Consider the following 23388-nt stretch of genomic DNA (forward strand, 5'->3'; position numbering starts at 1 on the left):
CATATATCAGACATGCAAGTTCAGACAGACTTTGTGCTAAAAATCTTTCATTAATGTTTGATATGATGATCATAAAGCGAAAAATAAGACACCAATGTTTGACTTTCGTGTGTTTCTATGACAACACACATTTTCTAGGCACGTTTTTCTCAATTTTTTATCAATACAATCATCTCCACCTCTCTTATTTATGATCTTTGCTCAGTCAGTCAAGATATTGGTCATGTTTTCAGCTGTATGTCAGTCATATTGTAGCAGTATATATTATATATGAAGGGCCCCTTGCTGGAGAGGTATACACAACCTTTGAGTTGTTTGGGGATTGGGGACGAAAAGTGTTCAACTTGAACCAGAAGTCCTTCCAGGGACACAGAGCTGGTTTGTTTGTAGCTCTAAGCGTAGACATTGCTGCTGGTGCCCAGCAGGCTGACTGCTGTCTGCAAGCTATTTGTGGCTATTATGTGGCTATAAAAGGAAATTGGCAGGGCGATACACACACCAACAGTAATACACTTTGAACTTTGCGAGTCGGGCTGAAAAGTGTGCATCTCGTTTTCTGTATCTGCTTTCATCCACATCTTAAGAATCGAGACATTTTCTAAATCGTGGACACACAACACTTCCGGATGGAGAGGCTTTTGAAGCAGAAATGGACAGTTTGAATAAGAGTTTGGGGAAGGTAAGAGGGTTTGGAAATACATGTAATTCTTTTGAAAAGTAATACAACGGTCTTTTCTTTCCTATTCCTGACCTTGAAAGTTACAATGTTTCTGGCTTTAGAGTTTTTAGATAAAGACTTTGACCTCATTAATCTGATCAATGTGTTAACATGTTGTGAAAATGGCTTCACACGTGTGTTTTTGACGTGGTATAGGTCATATAGAAACCTTTGTATAATGCAGTATACAACTATTCTTCCCAGGAAACTTTACCGATAAAAAACACTTAAGTAATTCTGAGATTTCAAACAAGCATCTCTATTGAATCACTCTGGCATTGTCTCCTTTAATATGCTGTTCTTAAAAATGACATGCATTGATTGCAATATGTGTATTCTTGTTGTCTTGACCTTGTGCATGAGACTGGGAATGAAAGCATTTGTTCGAGGTAGATAACCCAATGTGCTCGGTAGCAGCTGGCAGTGGGCTATATTTGCATGCCTTATCTAATGTGGAGGGAGGGGTAGTGTGTTTGTCTGTAATTAAACTCTTTACTCACTGACACGCCCAACTGTTTATGCTCTTACTGTGTCCCAACGTGAGCCGCTTGGATATGTATTTTCACAGATGTGGAGCACAGCGTTTTCAGATTTACAACAGCAGTTATGTCCTCCTTTCAAAGAGGAATAGCTCACGTGCTGAACTCAGCGTCATTAAGGGCAAACCGCAAATGTAGAGCGCTGCTTGAAGGTGAACTTGTGTTTTGTAGAGCAGCTTCTACAGAGGACACATAGGAGAAGGAATAATGTCCTTTGCATTTATTCAGTAGGGCGTTTCATTGTATTTATAAGTATATTGCATATATATATATATATATATATATATATATATATATATATATATATATATATATATATATATATATATATATATATATCACTTTCTGGTTGCTAACTGTTTATGCATGCCCCTTTTAAAGGTCCCGCATCGGGTGGTCTGCTTCAAAAAATGATTTAGTACTTCTTGTATTTGCTCTTCGGGACGAGTTTGACACGCCATGAAATAACTGTGTGAGTGAGAGCACTCACACAGTGCTCTGACATGTAGCACATGTGAGGCAGTGGTGGTTGGAAATGTGATCAGTGAGGACGTCATGACCTCAGCGACACTCAAAGCAATCAAACATTTAAGAGCTGGGGCTCCGACGGGCAAGGAGGAAACGCAAGCTTTGACCTTTCACAGTGTAAATTTACTCTGCTTTGACTACAGAGGACATGCAAACAAGGAGGTTGCATAAGAGCATGAAAACATAAACAAGTTTATATGATGGCACATGATTAGTTTAGCTGAGGCATTTGTTCTCGTTATCTATTTATAGCTGATTTCAGATACGCTGGTATTACTGAGTTAAATATCTTGGCCCTCCGAAGTGTAAGCGAACCTGCTCAAGCTCAGCAACTAGGTGCCTATTAACTAGGTGTTTATTAAATAAAAACTACTCATTATACGGGCAGAATGGCCCATGCCGGTGTGTTACATTCTTAATATATAAGTTTGCGAGTGTTAAGTATGGTGTAAATTCCAACTATTTCACATGCTATTGAGTATTTTAATCTATAATATTACGTTTTTTTAAACTCACCATGAATGTTATTTGGTAAAGTCAAATGTGTACATACCTTAAAACTGTATTGCACTCAGAGCTCCATATTTGGTTGAATAATTATTGATGATTTTGTCAGAAATGACTGCAGTTATTTTTATGCCCAGACAAACATATAAAACCAAGGTTTTTGACATGTTCTGGCAAATGTTGTTTTGACAGCTGATTAGACTACACATTGTCCCTATTGACTGATTTAAATCGAGATGTTATTTCTTCTTTGTGATTCTTATTCTGTCTTTTTTTTTTACAGTAGGATTTATTAATTTTTTGCCTTAAATGTCCATGAAGTCCCCAAAGATGATATATTAATTGATGTTTGTTGATTATTTTCTCAATTTATGTAAAATACCTCACTGTTTAATGTACTCAGATGAATCCTGTTTGTTTTATCCTAAAACGGATGCAATGTGCAGAATTGTCGATTTATAGAATTAAAAACAAAAAGATTGCATATGAGTCAGCTTTTCTTTCTTTGATGTCAACCCGCGAGCTAGAATAGGCGTGCTTTTGTTCTTTATCTATCCAGCAGATTAGCTTTTATTGCCAGTTCTGTAGCTCTTTCATTTATTTTATGTGAAAAGTTCAAGATGTCAAAAACACTTACCAAATATGCCTCCTTCTTGTGAACAGTGTTGTAATTGTCTAGAAAATGTGTGTAAAAAACAAAGTGCAGCAGTGTTTATAAACATCTTAAAATTATCTTCTTGCCGTATTAAACTAGGCTTTGTAATCTTGAGAAACTAGCAAGACTAAGCTGTATGTTTAAAGAAATTTCCATCTGAAAAACTTAACCCGGTAGTGCCAACTCTGAGCACAGACTCTAACAGTTGCAAAGTGGGCAACACCGACAGCTCGTCTCTTCAGGCCTCCTCTCCTAAAATGATCATTATGAACATAAACCACAAACATAGTTTGAGGAAGATTCCGGTGACATTCAACAAGTTCTTACCTGTGAAGAGGTTCTGGATAGTTTTATTTACTTTGTCAGAGCATTTGAGGACAAATGTTTAAAAAAATAAGACCAACTCTAGTTTTAACTTGCCACACATTATTATGTTGGACCCTGGCTTATGGAGGACAGAAAATGACTTAAGTATAAATAAATAAATTCATGAATAAATACAGCAATAAATAAAGAAATACTTAAATAAATGTATGAATAAACGCGGAGCTTGCGGCGCGAGGCTGCCGGTGACCGCTAGTGAAGCTTTGAGAGGCGGCATGTTAAGGACAGAAACTACAGAACAATACGTGCTTTCGCGTCTGGCTCAACTCGGCAAATAGTCCGGTAATGCTACGGAAGCGCGAGGACGGACCTAAATTATCGCCTTCAAAGTAAAAGCACCAAATTATTATAATTTTTTTTAAAGAAAAAAATGCAGTTAATGCATGATGAAATAATTAACGCCTTTAATTGATTGAAAAGTTAACCCGATATTAAAGCGTTAACTTGCCCAGCCCGAATTTATTTATTTATACTTAATTCATTTTCTGTCCTCTGTCCTGGCTGGCTGGCTGGACTGCAGTGGAACTCTGAGATGAAAGGGGAAAAATAAACGTTTGCCTATTCTTTGACATCAACCAGCAGAGGTTGTGCAATATCTTTTTAATAGAGTTTCAAGTGTGCGTTAATCTCCACTGATTATACAAGAAAATGTTCGAGGCCTTACCAGTTTTCATTTCGCACATAACCTGTCAACTGGAGAAAAGGATTGTGATTAGTAGGCAGCAGATGCACTTTGAGTGTGATTGCTCGAGTGAGAATAAATGGGAAACATTTCCTCATTTCCAGACTAAGAATTGCCATTGAACTCAAACAGCGGTGTGGCCACCTTAACAAATTGCAGCGTTGGTTGTGCGGTCCCTCCTCATTGAGCCCTCCTGGTGGAGTATGTATTGGTTATCTGCTTTATCATGTGTGTTTATTTTGATGTCAAGGAGGACTCTGATGTGACGAAAACACAAAATAAAAAGTAAAAAAAAAAAAGAAAATTGCAGTCCTTGCATTGCTTTACAATCTTTCTGCAATTTAAGCATTTACATCTTTATTTACTTTGAGATTATAACCACAGAGACATGTTGCTGTTTTTCATGTATGCGGCAAAGCTGTTATTGTTACCACAATTCACTGCTTGACCTCCTCATACATTTCAGCATGGGTTGCCCCAGTGAAAATCGACCCATAGTGTGAAAGCTGCAATGACACCGACTGAATGAAACAGGCTCAGGAAAAGCTGAGAGCTGGATGTCTAGATCACTTCTGCAGACACAGTACGGAGGTTTCAGAGACGGTTCTCCTTGTTGCAGATGTTGTGTTATAATGGTAACAACAAAGTAGTTTTTCTTTACGTTTACAGATGACATCACATGTCTGTTTGGCAATGAAAGTACTGATTATGGATAACTGCAGTTTGGATTTCAAATAAACCTACTATTAGTATTCAAAGGATAGAATGACATTCAGGGTGTTAAAGAATATGTCCAAAAATCCCAGGTGGTTGTGAGGAAAGAAGTACCCGAATCAATAAGATTTAATAAAAGAGATGATGAATTCGACAGATACAGCACCTGACTCAAGGCCCTTTAAATCTCAGCTGGAACCACAGACTGCACACAGTTAGCTGTCTCTCTACGTGATCGAAGGAAAGAGGCAGAACCAAGTTACGTTTTCAGTTTCAACACAACTCATTCACTTGGCTATTGATTCACATTTATGGCATGCAATTGGCTAAGAGTCACACAGGGGCGGAGTCTCTCTTTGGCTATGGCTCCATAACGTTCCTGTTTTCCGGTACCTGAAGTCCTCATGCCGCCCTCCTGTGTTTGCTAACAACATATTTGACCGAGAAAGAACTTGATATTCAGTTCTACAGGTTACAGTGCAATAGGAATTCTATATTCTGAGCTACAGTCATTCTCCATAAATCCCCATGCATTTAAAGTCTCCCCACTTCTGCAGCCGTTCAAATGCAAATAGGAGCCCCCCTCCTGTCCTGATAAAAACAGGAAGAAGTTCCCCAGACCACAAGTGGTCCAGTCGTTCCTTTTGTTCCTAAAACCAAATGCTCTCCTGTCGACACTCAACCCTTATCTGTGTGTAAATGACCTCTTCACTCTCCAGTGCAGACTTCATGTGACCTGATCAACACTATGGATATATTTTGCTTCAATACATTCCATGAATCACTATAAAGTAATGAAAAACATACAGTGACCTTCTTATGCATACAATTACATATCCTTCATAATAATATTCATTATTAATTATCATATCTCTCTTGTATTTTAATATGCACATTAAACAATTCTTTATTATATACGTGCAAGTCCAATATTCACACCCCACACTTTTACAATTCTACAAAACCCTACCGTGTTAAAAGCTGGGCATCAGTCAGGAGTTGCCGCAACGGCCTGCAGCCCAAATGTCTACACAGAGACCACTTTTAGAGAAAGTTAGTTCATCAACTTCAGCCTCCCAAACAATGATAACAACAGGTTTCTCCAGCGTGTGTAGATTGCTAACAAGGCGGCCCTTAGGGTCAGGCAACCCAACAGCGCTGCGGTGGCCAATCACAAAACCGATAAGGCAGACCTATTCAACCTGTTGAAGGGAACAAAAGACAGTAATTGTCGTGCAGTCGCGCTCTGCCCATTATTGACACTCCGTCGCACAACCCTGTTGAGAATCGCTGCAACGCCAAATCTGATGTGAATACCGCCTTCTGCCAACGTGGGCATGAGATGATTTAATTGCAACTCATTACTCCTCATTGAGTTTGGCAGAGGCAAGGCTTTAATCTACAGGCTGCTGAAGGGCCTGATCTGTGTGTTTGTGTGATTATGGCTCATGGGTGGCGGGATACATTTACACAACCCTGTGAGGCAGAAAGGAATAAGTTCTAAATCTAAAGTTCAGTGGTATTTAACCGTGAGAAGAGTGAGGAGACTCAAACAAGGACTTTGTGGAAAACGCAACAATATCCCAGAATACGTCTCATAATGATGTGTTTGTGCTCATCAGGAAAGTTACAGGGAACTTATTATAAAGAGCTTGGAACAAAAAAGATGATTTGTTCCTCTCCTGTCTGTTTTTACAGGTTTCAATAGGAGTGCCACCTAAGTCTTCTATTTTTACATTTGTGCCGGTGGTGCAGACGTTACCAATTAAAAGCATTGTTACAGAGAAGGAGAGATCTGAAGCTTTAACAGGAAAACCAAGTAAGGTACAGCAGCAGCACGTACACACACACACACACACACACACAGACACACACACACACACACACACACACACACACACACACACACACACACACACACACACACACACACACTATTTGTATCATAATCATTACTCTAATTACAAGGTGTTTATGCATGCTCTGACTTTGTAGGTAATTAAGCTGATTGACTTTTCGTCGCATTGCCACCTGATGCTCATACTGTTGTTTTCTGTCTTGCTGTGTTTGCAACCGGTAGACAAACTTGCTTATGTTTTATATTTTGGTGAAAATTCTCCAGTTTACCCCATGCATTTATTAACAGTCTTATGCAACGTACTAAGATTACCAGTTTAATGCACCCAGACGTCACTGTTGAAGAATGACAGCATACGAATATGACCATTTTATACTTATATTTGATGTGGAAGATATGCCTTTCTGTTCCTCACTTTTCTCAATTACATTTAAATATATTTTTTATGAAGCCTTTGAGCCTTGAGTTACAAATGATTGTAATTTCAATTTTGATAGTATTCATTCAAGCACTTTCAACAGTGAAGACAAAAAAACTTGATGAATAACGATTTTGACCCAAGTAATGAGTGTGACATAATAAAACTTCTCTTGAATAGAAAGTGAAATTAACACTATAATATTAGGGTTCATGAGCCAGACAATATAATTCGGCAATTTGTAGTCCCTTTTGAAGGACGCTAGTTTCTAGTGACCAATCATGTCAGTGGCGTGAGTGTTTAAGGGCAACACTTTGAGTCTGGGGAAGACTCAATCTCATTCTTACCATTTTAGCATATACACCACAGCTTAATTCTCAGCCAGTGGAACAGGTGTCAGTGTGACTCATCCTCAAGGAGAAATAAGATGAATAGATTCCCAAGATGTAATTATTTTTTCATTTGAGAATATATATACACACACACACATATATATATATATATATATATATATATATATATATGTACAAATAATGTTAGTTACATGCTTGAAGCTGTCAACATGGAAAAAAATAATCTTCCTTATCTTGAGTATTTTTTCTACAAAGGTTTTACCACAAGTGGGAATGAACATCATTGATATGATTTGACATCATCCAATTATTTTGTCTTCTCGACGCCTCACTGCACATATCAATACATCATGTCCTTTCAAGATGTGTGTATCAATATCAAACATAATCCTGAACAACCTCAAGGGATCAAACCAGATTTACTCTCTTTTTGCATGTAATATTTGGTTGATGATATGAAATGCTTGATAAGTAATTGTGGATCTATCAGATGTATTAGGTCACTGCATAATAGATCATTCTAAAGAAGACAGGTTTTCTTTTACTTTAAAAAAAAGTGAAATAAAATAACTGAGGCAAATACCAAACTTTTTCCCTAACTCTGATCTTAGGGTCAACTTAATGTAGGAACTTTAAAACTGCGACTACTTTAATAATTAATCCACCCAAACTACAAATGCTCAACAGAAAGTTATTGAAAGCAACTGTCCTGGGGGCAGATGTGGACCATCATTAGTGTCAATTGCAGGAGGAGTTTATGTGCTTTTAGATGTTCATCCAACATCAACATTACGGCAGCAGCACATCGCTGGGGGCCTCGGGAAAGAGGACTGCTTCTGCTGCCTAAAGTCAGACTTCAAAGGCGTTTTCAGTGGCACCATTTCTCAACCTCCCCCACTGCTTTTGCCAAAAAGAGAGACAAACCTTCATCTTATGAGCCAGCAACACACTCAAAACGCAGAACAACCCCGTGTTTCAGCATACATAGAGAGCATTATCTTTTATAGATGCACAATGTTATATTGTGTGATACTATGCATGACTTTGTGCTCATTCCTCTCTGCCATGTCTCAATTTGCACACAATTTCCAATTCATTGTTTTTTTCTTCTTCTAAAACTCTATCTCCATCTTTCTCTCATCGATGGGAAGACAGAATATTACATTATTAGTATTATAATGTTGCATTGTTATTGAACAACATGTAGTTTAAGCTGGAGCACATTTTATCAAGCCTACTTTATATCTTGAGGGGCCTTTTCATATAACCATAGAGCATATTTGATGACATGACATGTTGAAAATTTCCATCTTTAAAATAGAAGTACTAGAAGTAGTAAAAGTAGTTCCAGTAAAATGTCTGTGGACAGATGTTTTGACTGTGAGAGAGAATGACAATCATGCAAGATGCAATTGAAAATGTACAGAAAACTGAGATCAAATCATTGTTAAATAGAGTTTAACATTGGGGCTGGTTGGATCCCATTACAAGATAGTTTCCTACAATCTTGTGATGTTGAACCGGATCAGCAGCTCCTGGGCAGATGAAGCCCGATCCTCTGCCTCTCTCCTGATGGTGTACATATGTTGGAAGTTCACTTTTACCATCTTTTAAATGTAGGAGAATAGACATATAGAATAAAGTAGAAACTCTCAAGTAAAGTGATAGTATCTCAAAATTGTTCAATAGTTGTGTAAATGTTAGATTTAGTTACTTTCCGCTAATGATAAGTAGGACTATGTTATGTCAGTGTATGAGGACTCATTCATCGTTCTGAATCCATATTTTGTTGCGAAATATATTAAACTGTATGAATGCAAAAAGTGTATTTAACTCCCCTCTTACAAAACCTTTAGCGTTCTTTTCTTAATATAAAAAATGCCTTCTAGTTTGTGCTGCTGAGGTATGCTGATAAAGTCTCTTTATGATCACAGAACAGCACATTTGATAGTAAATCACATTATTGTAGATGTAGCAGTCTAATTATACACATAATATGCACGGGTTGCTGGGTTTAGTTCCCACGCTAACTCAAAGACATCAGCAGCCTGACGTTCACCTGCTGTGCAGAGTCAAGCTCGTGGAGAATATCTCTAAGCTGTCCAACTGATATGGATTTGCAACGGCAAACCTTATCTCAGTCATTGCAGTTGGACTAAAAAGTAACCTGTTTTTGCTCTGATACACTTATGGAGCGGAGTTGTGGCACATGGTCGATTTTGTGCTTTCTTACACCTGTTTTTTTTTCACTTCAACGCCTGACGGATAAGTAGCATTCCCTGTGGAGAGACAGACTGCATATTTAGTCACAAAACGGCAGAATGTGAAGGATTACCTTTGAGACAGCTGGCAGCTTAATACACCACTATAATTCAGAGCAGTCCTGTGCATCTCAATATCTGCTATTGAGAAGAAATAAATGGCTCTGGAGCCATATTTTTAAATTAGTAAGTATTTATGTAACCTTGAGTGGCCATTATCAGTTTGCATACTGAGTGGCCACCATTAATTTAAAATATGTGGTCCTACTATCAATCATCTTCCTGCTTCAAATGTGAGGATTTCTTTTTTGTTCACAACTTATGTGCATCACAGAGCTTCAAACAGACTAAATTAGTTAAAGTTGTAGCAGATATTTCCTCTCTGAAATAGCCCATCTTTTTAGAGGCATTTTGTTCAGTTCTGTGCCAGAAGACACATATCAGCTAATGAGAAACGAGCCGATTAAATCAATCAGAGCTTAATCATCCAGAACTTTGCCTGAAGCTAGAACCATACTAAATGTGATTAAATAGTCAAAATAATGAATTAATGCCAAAGTAGCCGTAATTTACCCAATTGCCTTATTGTGCATCTAAATTACTCTAATGAAAACTTTAATTTCATCCAGACGTCCAAAGTTCTCATGGCATTATTACATGTGCAGTCCTCAGACATGTCAATGGGTTTGAACATGAAAAACTGCATCTGATTTCAGTGCTAAATATATAACTGCTTTTCACACAATGTGTGACGGTAGTATTGAGCTGTCATTCATTTTAAATACAGTCCTAAGAACAAGAGTGATTCTGTCTGCCTTTCGCGTGTTTGATTACTGCTTATCTACAGTAAAGTAACAGAAAAGTACAGAGATCATTATATAATTAAAAAAGCAGGGTGTCATTATCATGTGGTGTTGTATATATTTTCAGGATCATAATTACCATAAACGTGGGAGTTCATTTCAATAATGATGCATGTCATATGAGTTTACTCTGTAGCTCCACGTAAATATCACTCATATGAATCTTAAACTTCAGATGGTTGTCATACAATATACCATTATATTCAATCATATCCTACAGGATGTACAGGAATGGCCTGGATTTATGTTTTGGTCAAATGATATACAATTTCAGTTACAATTATTCACAATAATTAGTTAAAGTAAGTTATGGGAAGTTAACATAAAGACTGGCAAGAAAAAAATCCAAATGAAGCATACCATTTTAAATAGTGAGCTGTCGAGGTGTTTACATAAATATATAATATAAAAAGCACCAATGACCAACAATAAAACCAATAATGCAAATAAATAAATACTCAACCTATAAACATACGTATATGTAAAGATGTCTCTCGATATGTATGGTGTGTAGGATGTATACTGAAAGTGATGAATGACATGATCATATTGAAAAGCAAATTTGTGCATTGACAACTGTTTAACTATCATCTATAATGGCAGCAGTGGATATGTTGGTGTTTAAGGGTTATTGACAGTGTTTGACTGAAGAAACTGTTTCACTGGAAGAACTGTCCAGTGCTTAGTTTGATTCTTCCCGCCCGCTGGCGGACTCTGAGGTGACGAAGACCTGGATGCAGGGCTGGCGGGCACCAAGGATTCTCTTGTTGTCGTCTGTTCCTGCTGTTCGGTAGCTGATCCAAACCACACATTGATGCTCTGCAGAGAGCCGACTATTCTTGTGATGTTGAACCGGATCAGCGGCTCCTGGGCAGATGAAGCCCGATCCTCTCCTAATGGTGTATATATGTTGGAAGTTCACTTCAGGTCCTGGGAGATGGTGGCTCCCAGAAACCTGAAGACTTCCACAGCAGACACAGTGCTGTCCAGAAAGGAACAGCACGTTATCTTTAGAACGAGCTTGGCTATTAGTTACCTCTGTTACTTTCTGCTTGCATTTTTTTTTTTTTTTTTTTACAGTGCCTGGCTATCAAAGCAGGTGGAAAGTAAGTAAGTTAACTATTTTCTAAAGTACTTAAATACTACATATTTATAGAGTGAGTCAAACATTTTGTTTCATTAGTTTTGGGACACCAGCAATGCTCAAATTTGCACTAATATTTAATCAAATTGATAGAATTTGGGAACAGGAGGAGCTTGCGTTAAATGACGGGTATTGGCAGGCCTCTCCTCAGTTGTCCAATCCTGCACATGCGGCTTGTACTACTCTGACGTCAGCATGTGAATTATATGTGGTGGTGAAACCAAGCACACCCCTGAGCTCAAAGAGGCTCGCTGAGGTTCACCTCGGGTTTTCTCAGGTTTCACTTGCTGACTTCCTGCTAAACATTTGCCTGATTTTCTCCTGTCAGAACGTCGCTGTGTCCCATGAGAAGACAACTGGGCCGACCATGTCGAGCAGGGAGATTTTACAAGCAGAGAAAGTCTTCATCAAAGACACGGCAGAGGGAGAAGCAGGAAACACAACCCAGACAGGGACAAAACTTCAAGTGAGTACAACATCAGCACTCTCAATGTCGTCTGAAAACTATGACGGAAAGCTTTGTTGTCACCAGTTAGAATATTAATATTTGCATGTGTCAAATAGTGTGTCTCTGGGGATCTTGATAAGGTAAATATGCACGTATCAAGTGTGCACATATCTGACATTGTCAGGAGATAAAATAAATGAATGCAACAGTCGATGATGGACATTTGTCGCTTTTCAAATGTATAATATTTTCTAATACTTCTGCACTACTTTTGATCACTCTGGCTTAGAAGAATATAAAGCTATTCACAGATACGAAACAATAACTACAGTTGCCATTTATACACTTTCTTGTTTGTTTTTCAGCCCTCACTGGATCACGTGAGCGTCTCTCAAACCAAAGTCTCTCCTTCAGTCGCTGTTCAATCTGAAAATACCCACGGCCACAGAGCTGCCAGGACAGCCTCCATGGAAACAGCTGTTGAAAAACACAGGGGCATTTCCCAACGGCAGTGTCATGGTACCTCTGGACTCACTGAGCTTAGCTCTGATTACTTTGTGAATAAAGCGCATGTGTCAAAAGACATAATGAGCCCCACACACTCCGCGGACATGTTCCCCACCCCGACTTCCTCCAGAGAGTCCATCCTCTCAGAATCCTCGGACGGAGAGAAGAGCTGGTCGGCTGTGCGGCTTTCCAATGTGACCTCTCCTGTTTCTTTCAGTCGAATTGCTTCCCCCTGCTCATCTGTCTGCTCTGGCATCTTCTCCCCTGCTGTGGTCCAGATCAAGAGGCACTTTCTTGCTCCTGGATCTAGTCTGGTTCACACGCCTTGTTTCTCATCCTGCGAGAGCTTGTCCTCTGTCTGTGGCCAATCCCCTCCTCCTCCTCCTCCTCCCCGGCACCGGCCTCCTCTCACCCGACTCTCCCTCCTCACAGCCATCCTAAGAAAAGGCCGGCTTCCTGTCCTGTCCTCGGCACTTCAGAGGCCTTACACCCCCTGCTGGCCTGTTAGCCCTGTGACCCTATCTTTCTGTAACGCATGCTCAGCAGCCTCCAGCGTGGCCTCCATTCCCCTTGACTTTTCTTCACAGTTCTCCTCATCAACATCTATAGATAGTCAGAGCCACGTTTACAGGGAGCCTAATAGATGCGTCACAGCTCCTCCACCTGTGCAGTCACATGAGCTCAGCAGAACATGCCCTGAAACCCAAGTGACAAGATGCTGCGAGCCAATTCGCTCATCCAGTGCGCCTCGATGGGAGAAGGTTGTTTCACCAGTCAGGACAGTGAAGAACACACTTCCCCGAGCTCCAACTCTATTTTGCTCCAACTTTAAATCTGTTTCTCCACCTAAGCATGAAGAAATTGACGATGCAATTTCCAAAAAGCTGCAGCAACAGATACACAAATGCCCTGAGCAGAAGCCCATCAACACTCACATGCACCTCAAGGGCCCTGCAGATAACAACCTTAAAAAACTCATCTCCCCATCCGCTAAAGTTATGTATGAGCAAAATCCCCAGAAATGGAGTCGTCCGCCAAATTCATCTCTCTCAAGGCTTCACTTGCTTTCTCAACAACTGAAATCTACACCTGTCTGCCTCCCTCCGCTTCAGCCCTCTCAATCACGCTCACCCCATGTCACAGATTTCTGTGACGCGGCATCATCACATGCACAAAACACCACAATGGGGTATGAGTCAGGGGGGAGCTGCCCTGATTCCAAAAGTGCCTCAGATGGTTTTCACAAGGCTAACTGTCTGTCTCCTTCCCGCTACACACCCATCGCTTTTCCCGGATGGCCGTCACCCACCAGCACCCTGACGCCTACGCCCTCTCCTGCTCCACCAATCAGAGACTTCACCCCGTCCCCTTCTTTCTCCATGCGCTCCACGCCCTCCCCAAGGCCGGGGAGTGGAATATCAGACTGCAGTGACAGGGAGGGTAAAAAAAGAAAGGTAGCCGCTCTGCTTGGCATATGCATGTTTAAACTAAGAATAATATTTATTATGCTCCCTGTGACATACTGTTGTCCCTCACTTATGGAGTTAAAAACAGATTCTGCTTATTGATAGCTGGATATCAAGTGCTGTTCTCAGTCCGAAGCTCTTTTTAGATTAATGTTTTATAGATCTTTGCTTCGCAGAGATATCAAACTGTTTGCAAAATGATTGACATATCCCACATGTCATATGTTGAAGCAGGAGGAAACCAATCCACAAAAAATTAATACGGAAGCTTTTTAAAACTCTGGTTTCTCGGTCAGACCTATATACTTAAAGCGACCTGAAGAAATGTAAAACTCATACATTTTCACAAGACATTCTCTAAAGTCTATCTAGTAAAATAAAACTATGTTAATTCATTCATATTAATTGTCTGATTTTCTCTCTCTCTGAACTGAAGACAAACAAGATTAAATTAAGCTACAAATCGCTCGCTGCAATTCCCACGAACATCCTTCTATTGGATCAGCAGGTGAGTCGACTTCTTTGACCCTAATCCCACAATTTCTTTATCCTGTTACACATCTACACATATGAAACCCTCAAGGAAGTTTGATGGAGGCAATAAAGCTATTTTTACTATGTGGAGCATTATGTGAGGAATATCTAAGTGTAATAAACTCCTGAGGTATAAAGCTTGAATTATGTATCATATCTCTAATGATCCAACTTTATAGAAGAATACATTTGTATTTGTACAGTATTTGAACAAAAACTTGTTGACAGGAATCTCATTTCATAAAGCAAGATGTATGTTTTTAAACCTTAAAAAAAACTAATCAGACTCGAAGAGGTTCAAACATGGCATATTGCTGTATTATCAGCGTTGTATACTTAGAGCTGGATAGCTATAATTTGTCTAGAGGGGTTTTTGCAATGTCGTCTCAGCTCAATGTGTAATCACTCACAGAAAGCAAAAGCAGCAGACGTGGCCGGGAACTCAATCTGTCCACTCTGCTTTGCATTGACAGGCAATAGATGAGCAGGTGGAGAGAGAAGTGAGTTCATGTGACAGTTTGGACACATGTGGAACATCTGACAGAGGTGTCGCAGACACCCACACTGAGGTATTGCTGCACACATCACTGTTGGTTTTCACTGCACAATTTATACAGCAGTCCGCTAACTTCAGTCATTTCCACAGATGTGTTCACCTGCTGAGCGCCGGCAACAGTCAGAGGAGCTTTATGCAGTTATTGATGAGATACTGGCTAATTCCATTCCAGCTGTGAGTTCATTTATATTAAAGGATTAAACATGTGCAAATGTTGAATTGTATTATTGATTAACATTTCATATTTTTTCAATCTTTTAAGAGCAAGTCACAGCAGCCCTCCAGGTCATTAACTACCAACGTTGGTCTGCAGGTACATTTTGATTCTTCATGTGATAAAATTCACAAGAGGATTTATATACCACTCTCATGCCGGTGTGCTTTTACAGAGAATGTGCTTGATATTTCATGTATTTTTACTTTAGAAAATGGTCCCATAAAATCAAAGTAGTATGTCATTTTTACATTTTGTTAAACAGTGACCTTTAGAGGTGCTAAGCTAAAATGACTGCTGACTCCAGATTCATATTATTTGGACATAAATAAGAGGAAAGCTATTCATTTAATTTCAGACATTCTTATTAGTAACTGTTTTTTACATTTACCTGACATATTCTAACATATTTTGTATCCTTTAAAACTTTAATGTAGTAAGTTTGACCAACATTTTCACACCCAATTTAAGTTGTAAAAATAACCGTTCACACCAGAACTGTCACACACAAAATATCGGTGGAATTGCGTCATCTCACGCTAGGGCATGTATATGTCTGTTGCTTTAGGAAATAACACATTTATTATTTGCTCTGGGACAGTTTTATCTACAACAACAATGTGAAACGATGTCATAAGCTGATAGTTTTAACATCAACAACAGCACAGTTATGGAACAGCTAACATAAAAAGTGCAATAATGTTGTAAATCATATAAGTAAAATAAAGTATTAAAAAAAAAACTGTACTAAGGTGCTCTGTACTGTTTTACTCAAACTGGACGTGAATAGTGACTGCTAATGACTCTGTAATCATTAGCACAATAAATGCAAGATATCTGTTCAGTATTCATCAAAGGTGAACACTCAAATGAAAATGCAAATAGATTTTTCCCACAACAGGAGGTTTATGTCTCCTCTCTTTGGTTTTTAAATATGTGTGTCTTTCTTTTTATCTTTTAGCAGAACAACTCATCATTTACTAAATCATTGGGACGTGAGACCAAATATGTGAGTAAGAGTTTTTTTGTCTGTTGAATTAAAGACAAACAATATGTTATTTACTCCCACTGGGCCAAAGTGACAAATCATTTTATTTTAGTATTCTTCAATCGCTGGATCGCCTATCAATACTCAAGTTGAAATAAATAGACGTCTTACTGACCAAATAAAATTTGGCACTGAACACTGCACTTCTTTGGGTCAGCAATACACCCGTCAAGTGAGAAGTGGATCTAAAGGAATCAAAGGACATAAGTACATGAATATAGAGACTCCTTCCATTCTATGAGATACTATGCTAAATTTATGTTTTTCTTCAACACTGTTCACTCAGGCATCTGTAGGCAGCTTGAACCCATCAACCGGTGTGGAAAGAAAGCTCATGAGTCCTAAAAAGGTATATATTCAATTATTATTTGATCAAGTGCAGGCTACTGCTGGATCTTCTACAACACGGATGATGTGAAAGAAGTAGGATTTAATTCCCACTCTGCTGTCAAAATCCTTCCGTCTAGACAAATCCCGGGATTATTCGCCCAATGACGGCCATTCCAAGACTGACAGTTGAGGATAAAGAAGAATTTTATTCAAACCCTTTGAGGCGGATTGTCATCAAGCAGACCTCGCCGGACAGCAAAAAGGTATACATGCTGGTTTAATAAGCTTATATCATAGTGCAGGAATCTGTGTCTGCGTATGTTTTCAAACCTATATAGTGATCACATTAGAAATAGTTAGGTAAACATTTTAGTTAAAGAGAAATGTCTCATGTTTTTCAAGATTGTTTCAACTGCTCCCGCTTTGACAAGGTTTGACAGCAGAAGCAATTCAAATGACTCAAGAAACTTTTCAAACTATAGCCCACTTAGCTGCCGTCCATCCATATGCCATGGTATGATCCAAAGATTAATAGCATTTTCCCCGTTAAATAGAACTGGTCAGCTAGGTCTGGGCAGACAGATCCATGACAATTTTATAATTCTCAAATATCTATCGGTTTTCGGTCTTTTTATTTTTATTTTTAATGCAGCAGAGTGCCGTACTCACACTCCTCAAAACTGCTTTCACAACACTCTTTACTTGCGTGAGTTTACATGCCAGATTATTTATGATAGTTCGCCACTGTTAGCTATTGTATTGTGTATTTGGGCGGCGTTCTAGGAAGCAGTGCTTGAGTGTAAGTTTCTGGGGCTTTTATTCTGAAGGGGGAAAACGGAAAGAGAGGTGCGGAGAAATGTTTCTAGTGATAAGAGAAAGACAAATAAAGCAGTTGCCGGCTTGACTGAACTAACAAAGTATCAAGTTGTTATTTTGTTATTATTATGCGCGTCTGACTTCGAGGTGCCGGTGCTACGACTTAAAAACTAGTGGCAGAGGCCCCGGCATCTCGTAGAATTAGTGGCAACTGCTCCAGGTGCCCCGGTATCTGAGGTGAGAACCGGAAGTAAACCGGAAGTGCCGCTACGTAATTAGTGGCTTCTGAGGTGGGAACCGGACATGCCTATCTGAGGTGCTGGTGTCACAGTTTGAGCTTGCACTCTCTCCATTGGATACCTTACATTTCTTGGCCTTCAGCTAGCCAGTATAGCTGAGTAGTCTCATCTTAAAAAAACAAAGTTTAAAGCCTTCAATAGAGAAAACAACACTCAAATAACATGAAACTAGTTGGCTCCCTTTGTTTAAGTCTTTTCAAAGCATATCTTGAAAATAAATAAACATCTCCAACAAAAAAGACACCAGGAGCAATCACCTGAGGGAGGATAAATGATTATGGGGCGATTCATCTGCCAAGCCTTTTATCATATAATGTCTGTTTTCTGCAGTTTACTGATGGTAAAATATGTCCATACATATCTTACCATCAGTCAAAAGGGATCCCGTATACAAACATAATTCCAAGCAGAACGTATTTTAGGTTTTTTTTTCAGGGTTTGGTAGAATTAAAGCAACATGCAAAGTAATTCATTATGCAATCTGCATGATGTAAGTACATTCACTCGCTCTGTTCTTTCTTCCTTTTGCTGTTGTCCTTGGCTACGCTGCCTCTTACCTGTTCTTTCAAAATCCTAATTGCGCCAGCATCTCAAGCCTCACTTCACAGTGTTTCTATATTTAAAAACTCAGCCACGTGTCTTCTGGGTTTAGTTCATATGGTACTGTTTTATTATGATCTCTGCAGAACTCACACCTCAACAATTACTTGTATATTTTTGTCACACATTATTTTGTTTATATCTCTCTATATATATTCCCGTTAGTGTTGGGCAAGCTACTTTTCTCTCTACTGATAAAAAGTTATTAATTACTTAGTTAATGTTATAGTATTAATTTACTTATAAGTTACGTTCCTCGTTATTTTACTATAATATTCTAGCTACACTTATCAGACTGGTTTGTTATAACTCAGTTTGAAGGAGATGTCGGTTGAGACAATATGTAATAATCACCACACCTGCTGATCGATATTCACCTTCATTGAGCCGTTTTTGCACTTCATGCTGCTGCAGATACTGTACATGTACCAAAATAGAAGGTGCACATGCAGGTGCCTGTACCGATTCTTTGCCTACCTCATTGCAGTTGGCATTTGTACCTTGCATTTCAGATCAGGGTGTAACGTTCACTGAGCTAAACCCGGCCTCTCTTTTCGGTTCACCGTCACACAATGGGATGTTTACCCAAAAGTTCACCAACGTTAATCTTGTCGCGATGCAATGATGCATACTGACATAACACTATGACATCATCGTTACCTCAGTTTACCTGGCAGATAAAAACAAATCACGTTTTATTAACGCAGCTTTACTTGGATTTATAGCTCACATATAATTATTGTTTTGGAAAAGATAATCGCTTCCAAAACTTGTTACTGGATAAAGGAATACTTTTACATTATTAATGAGTTACTATGTTACTGATCATTACGGATCCCTGTGTCATAAATCTGCTGAGAATATTTCTCAATTATTAGGTAAAGAATTAGGATTGACCATGAGTATTATTTTACAAGACAGTGACTGAAGACAAAGAAGAGAAGGAGATAAGATCAGTCAATTAATTTGAGAAAGACCAAATAGCAGAGAGAAGAACCTTTTTAAAAGTTTGACAACACCGATGTGATTCGCTTACAGAAACTGCACAGATTCAGATTGGTTAAATTAAATTGTGCGCCCTCTAATCAGCTGATGGAGTAATCGTTGGGACAATTAGAAACTGACAACGAACATGAGTGTAAAGAGTGTTTTCCTGACTGAACTTCCACTTGAACTTTATTAATCTTAAAACCAATGTGTCATTTTTTATTTCAGGTGGACAATAGGAAGCACAAAGAGGCAAGACAAGATTATTACACAAGTTCAAAAAGGCAAACGTTTGGAGAAGAGAGGATGCCAGAGAGAAGAGGTCCACTCTCAGTATTTGATCTGCAGATAACAGAGCCTGGCGACCAGAGGAATCCCACTTTCAGTCCAACTGGAGGGCGACAGGAGCTTTTTATGACTCATATGTAGAGCATTAACACTAAAGCATTAACTCTTTACCCCACAGTATTATTTTTTTTTAATGAATTACTAAGACACAATCAGTAAGTGACACTTTGCTAAGCTTCGTCCCCAGCTGCTAATGGAGCCCACACTGACACTAACCTGCACTCCCTGAATAAATATTATACATTTTTGGGAAAAAAAAAAACGTGATTTCAGAGATAAGCAAACAGAAAGTTATACAACATTATTTCAGAGAGAAGCAAATAGAAGTTTATACAACATACATTTGAACAGTGACGGGCCGTGGTTTTAGGCCTAGGTCTTCAATGAGTGCCGCATCACACATCACAGGCGGACTAGGGGGAGAAAAGTGTCCCGGGAGTTACTGTCACAGACAGACCCACTTAATACACGGCGCGTTCACACAGTCCACATGTGTGTTGACACCTGACCCGTGCAGCCACTCCACCAGTATCACCTGGAAAAAAAGGAGACACTGCTGTTGAGCAATGCGCAGGGCTTGGGACCGACCGACAAAGCCACTCTAATCCCCAGACTCCCCCGCCGAGCAACGCTCAATTATGCAGCGCCTCTCAGTCGGCTGGGCGCAGCGCGATGCGCGTGCTCGAACCTTCCCCTCTACCCCGCCCGCCAACAAGCAAGTCATAATCCACCAACAAGGTAGCTTTTTGGTGCTAGGTTAAAGCTCAAAGTTTCTAGTAGCTCTTAGTGCCCCACTGACCAATCACAGCGGCATGCTGGGCCACTGACCAATCATGATAGGGAAAATATTAAATTATAAAAAAGCTATAACTTTGTGATTCTGTTTAGGCCTGCAGTGAAGGCTTAGAAGGTCCTGACTGCACTTTAAGAATATAACCAGGAGGGCAAACATTTTGAAGTTGAAACAGAGAAAAGATAGAAGCTAAAGCTGCAGACCGGTGTAAAAGTGAACCACCATATCACCTGGCAATTGAGACAGAAAAACAAACACCACTGTTCCTTCAAAGATGGGTAGGCCTTTATTCACTATCAAAGTAGCATATGTATACATTATGTGAACCTTCACTAACTAGCTTAGTATATAACTACTGCTTACTTACGCCGCTTTTGTTAATTCCACAAGTTTTTAACGTAGAAATGTATTCGAATTTACATTTTTGAAAAACATGTAACTCCTTACAACCTCTCTGGGTAACTTTGAAGTATCAGTTTTACACAATGTTTAACTATGACAAGCACGAAATCCACATAACAAGCCTGAAAAATAAGAAATTCAAAAAGCATTGCTTGAGAGTCTCTGGAGCAGAACCGTACTTGCTGGAGCTGGTTGATGCGACGCTATCAGTCTGCATTCGAGGGTCACGACTCAGCGAAGCGTTAATTGGACCTGAATTATGGAATCCAAATAAGCGAATGCTTACCAATTTGTACAGCTCTTTGTGCAGACATCTATTGCTCGACAGACCTGCCATGTGTAGTTATTGAGATGGTTTTAGCAAACATTCAGCTGGTGCAAAACATCCAACAGCAAAGAGAGAAAGTTCAACGGCGATTTGACCAAAACAACATAAAAGTAATCAAAATCATGTTACTCATTCACCTCTAAGGAAAATAAAATGTATATGTTGTAATGATTGGAAGAAAGACTGAAATATTTAATAAAGGACATCGCATTTTACCAATGCACTGAGTTTTATCTCCATCTGTTATATGTCAACTTGCAGATTAGTAAAGAAAATCACAAGCTCATGACAGGATACATGTTCAATGATGCTTGATCAAAATGTATGGGGAAAAATGGGTATGCAGGCATTTCATTCACGGGTTGGATGATTCTTCATGTTCTCATTTGCTACAAAGCAAGAAAAGGCAAGTTTATTTCATGAAGCACATTTCAGAAACAATCATCTGTCTTAATTCAAGCCTCCCAAGATGAAACATGAAAAACATGGAGAAAAAGTGCAAAATAAACACATTATATATATATATATATATATATATATATATATATATATATATATATATATATATATATATATATATATATATATATATAAGTATACAATATACACAAATGGAACCTACTTGGGATTAAGATCATCCATTCAAAAATAAATATAGTTGTTCCATAAATATCCAATGCAATATAAGTGTGAGTTAAAATATTGTATACTTTCTATATTAAATCAAACACTGATGGCACATCGTTGTTTATGACCTTTTTTTAAAACCAAAAATTATTTTTATATTAGGGCGTACTTGGCCCTAACTAGTGTGTAACCTGCCAATATTTCAGAGGAGGTGAAATAGGTTTATAACCACTAGTCTACATCAAAATAAGCAATTTTGAAATTTATTTACAGGCGGATCATTTGATTCCTCTCTTGACGTTACCTACACATGTTTGTGTCAATGCTGTGATTAACATTTGATGTCCCTGTGCTGATCATTTTGATTGGCTTAAGCCCCCTGGAATCCTCAAAATACTTACGTATGTGTGGATGTCATCACAGCTGATTAGAAATCTTCAAAAAAAAAACCTGTTCAGCATTGAAAGGGTTCATGGAGGAAGGGGAGTTGGTACAGAGCAGATGACTGATGCAACCACAGCCTCCACTTCACAGCATAGAACAACAGCAAACATGTGATCACAATCAAAGTCAAGTATGTTGAGGCAGTGTTATAAAAATATCTTGAATGGCAGCTCTCTAATTGCCACGACCTTCAATTCAACAACTTGGAGAGCTGTCATTTTGTTGTTGGACTTGTAAGCTTAATTTATCTGTTTGGTATATTTTAAACATGGTTAATTTCAAAGAAGTTTAAATCTAGGTCTGTTTTGGTCAAAACAAATATCATAAACGGAATTGCTTGTTGGATTTGAGCTCTGGTTAGCCTAATTTTATATTTTGGGCTCAACAAACGTCAAATTACTGAATTAAGTGACTGACTGAATCATCGGCCTCATCAGGAACGGTGATGACTCTGCGTACAGAAGAAAGGTTAAACAGCTGGTCCTCTGGTGTGGTCAGAACAACGTGGAGCTGACCAAGTTCAAAACTGTAAAGATGACAGTGGACTTCAGGTGGAGCCCCCAACACTACCCACCCCCCTCCCTCACCATACAAAATAGCACTATGTCTGTGGTGGACACTTTCAGGTTTCTGGGATCCACAATCTCCCGTGATCTGAAGTGGGCCTCCAACATCAACACCATCCGCAAGAAGGCCCAGCAGAGGTTGAACTTCCTGTGTCAGCTCAGGAAGTTCAATCTGCCTCAGGAGCTGCTGATCCTGTTCTACTCCGCCATCATCCAGTCTGTCCTCTGCTCTTCCATCACTGTGTGGTTTGGATCAACCACCAAATAGGATAGAGACCGACTACAAAAGATAGTCAGGTGTACAGAGAGAACTAATGGTTACAGCTTAGCCTCCATCTTGGACTTGCATACCTCCAGAGTCAGGAAGCGAGAACACCAGACACAGAAACAGCTTCTTCCCGCTGGCCGTCACTCTAATGAACAGTTAATCTCCTCCATCTGCACTACTTGC

General features: G+C 39.1%; 1 protein-coding gene across 2 annotated transcripts; it reads left to right on the forward strand.

The window, feature by feature from the left end:
* Positions 1-525: 525 nt before the first annotated feature.
* Positions 526-21519, forward strand: mlip (muscular LMNA-interacting protein). Of its 2 annotated transcripts, XM_068567151.1 has the most exons (12): positions 526-679; positions 6426-6551; positions 11953-12090; positions 12438-14033; positions 14482-14553; positions 15053-15148; positions 15226-15309; positions 15398-15448; positions 16311-16358; positions 16684-16746; positions 16865-16990; positions 19658-21519. In XM_068567151.1, exons 1-12 carry the CDS (start codon positions 650-652, stop codon positions 19856-19858), a joined length of 2631 nt encoding a protein of 876 aa, XP_068423252.1. In that variant the 5' UTR covers positions 526-649; the 3' UTR covers positions 19859-21519. The 2 variants fall into 2 exon arrangements, with proteins under 2 accessions (XP_068423252.1, XP_068423253.1); XM_068567152.1 differs by lacking the exon at positions 526-679 and having other exon boundaries at positions 6474-6546.
* Positions 21520-23388: the final 1869 nt, after the last annotated feature.

The sequence above is a fragment of the Clinocottus analis genome, unplaced genomic scaffold, assembly GCF_023055335.1.
Source record: "Clinocottus analis isolate CAN_PGR_092001 unplaced genomic scaffold, fCliAna1.0.p SCAF_8, whole genome shotgun sequence".
Taxonomy (NCBI): domain Eukaryota; kingdom Metazoa; phylum Chordata; class Actinopteri; order Perciformes; family Cottidae; genus Clinocottus; species Clinocottus analis.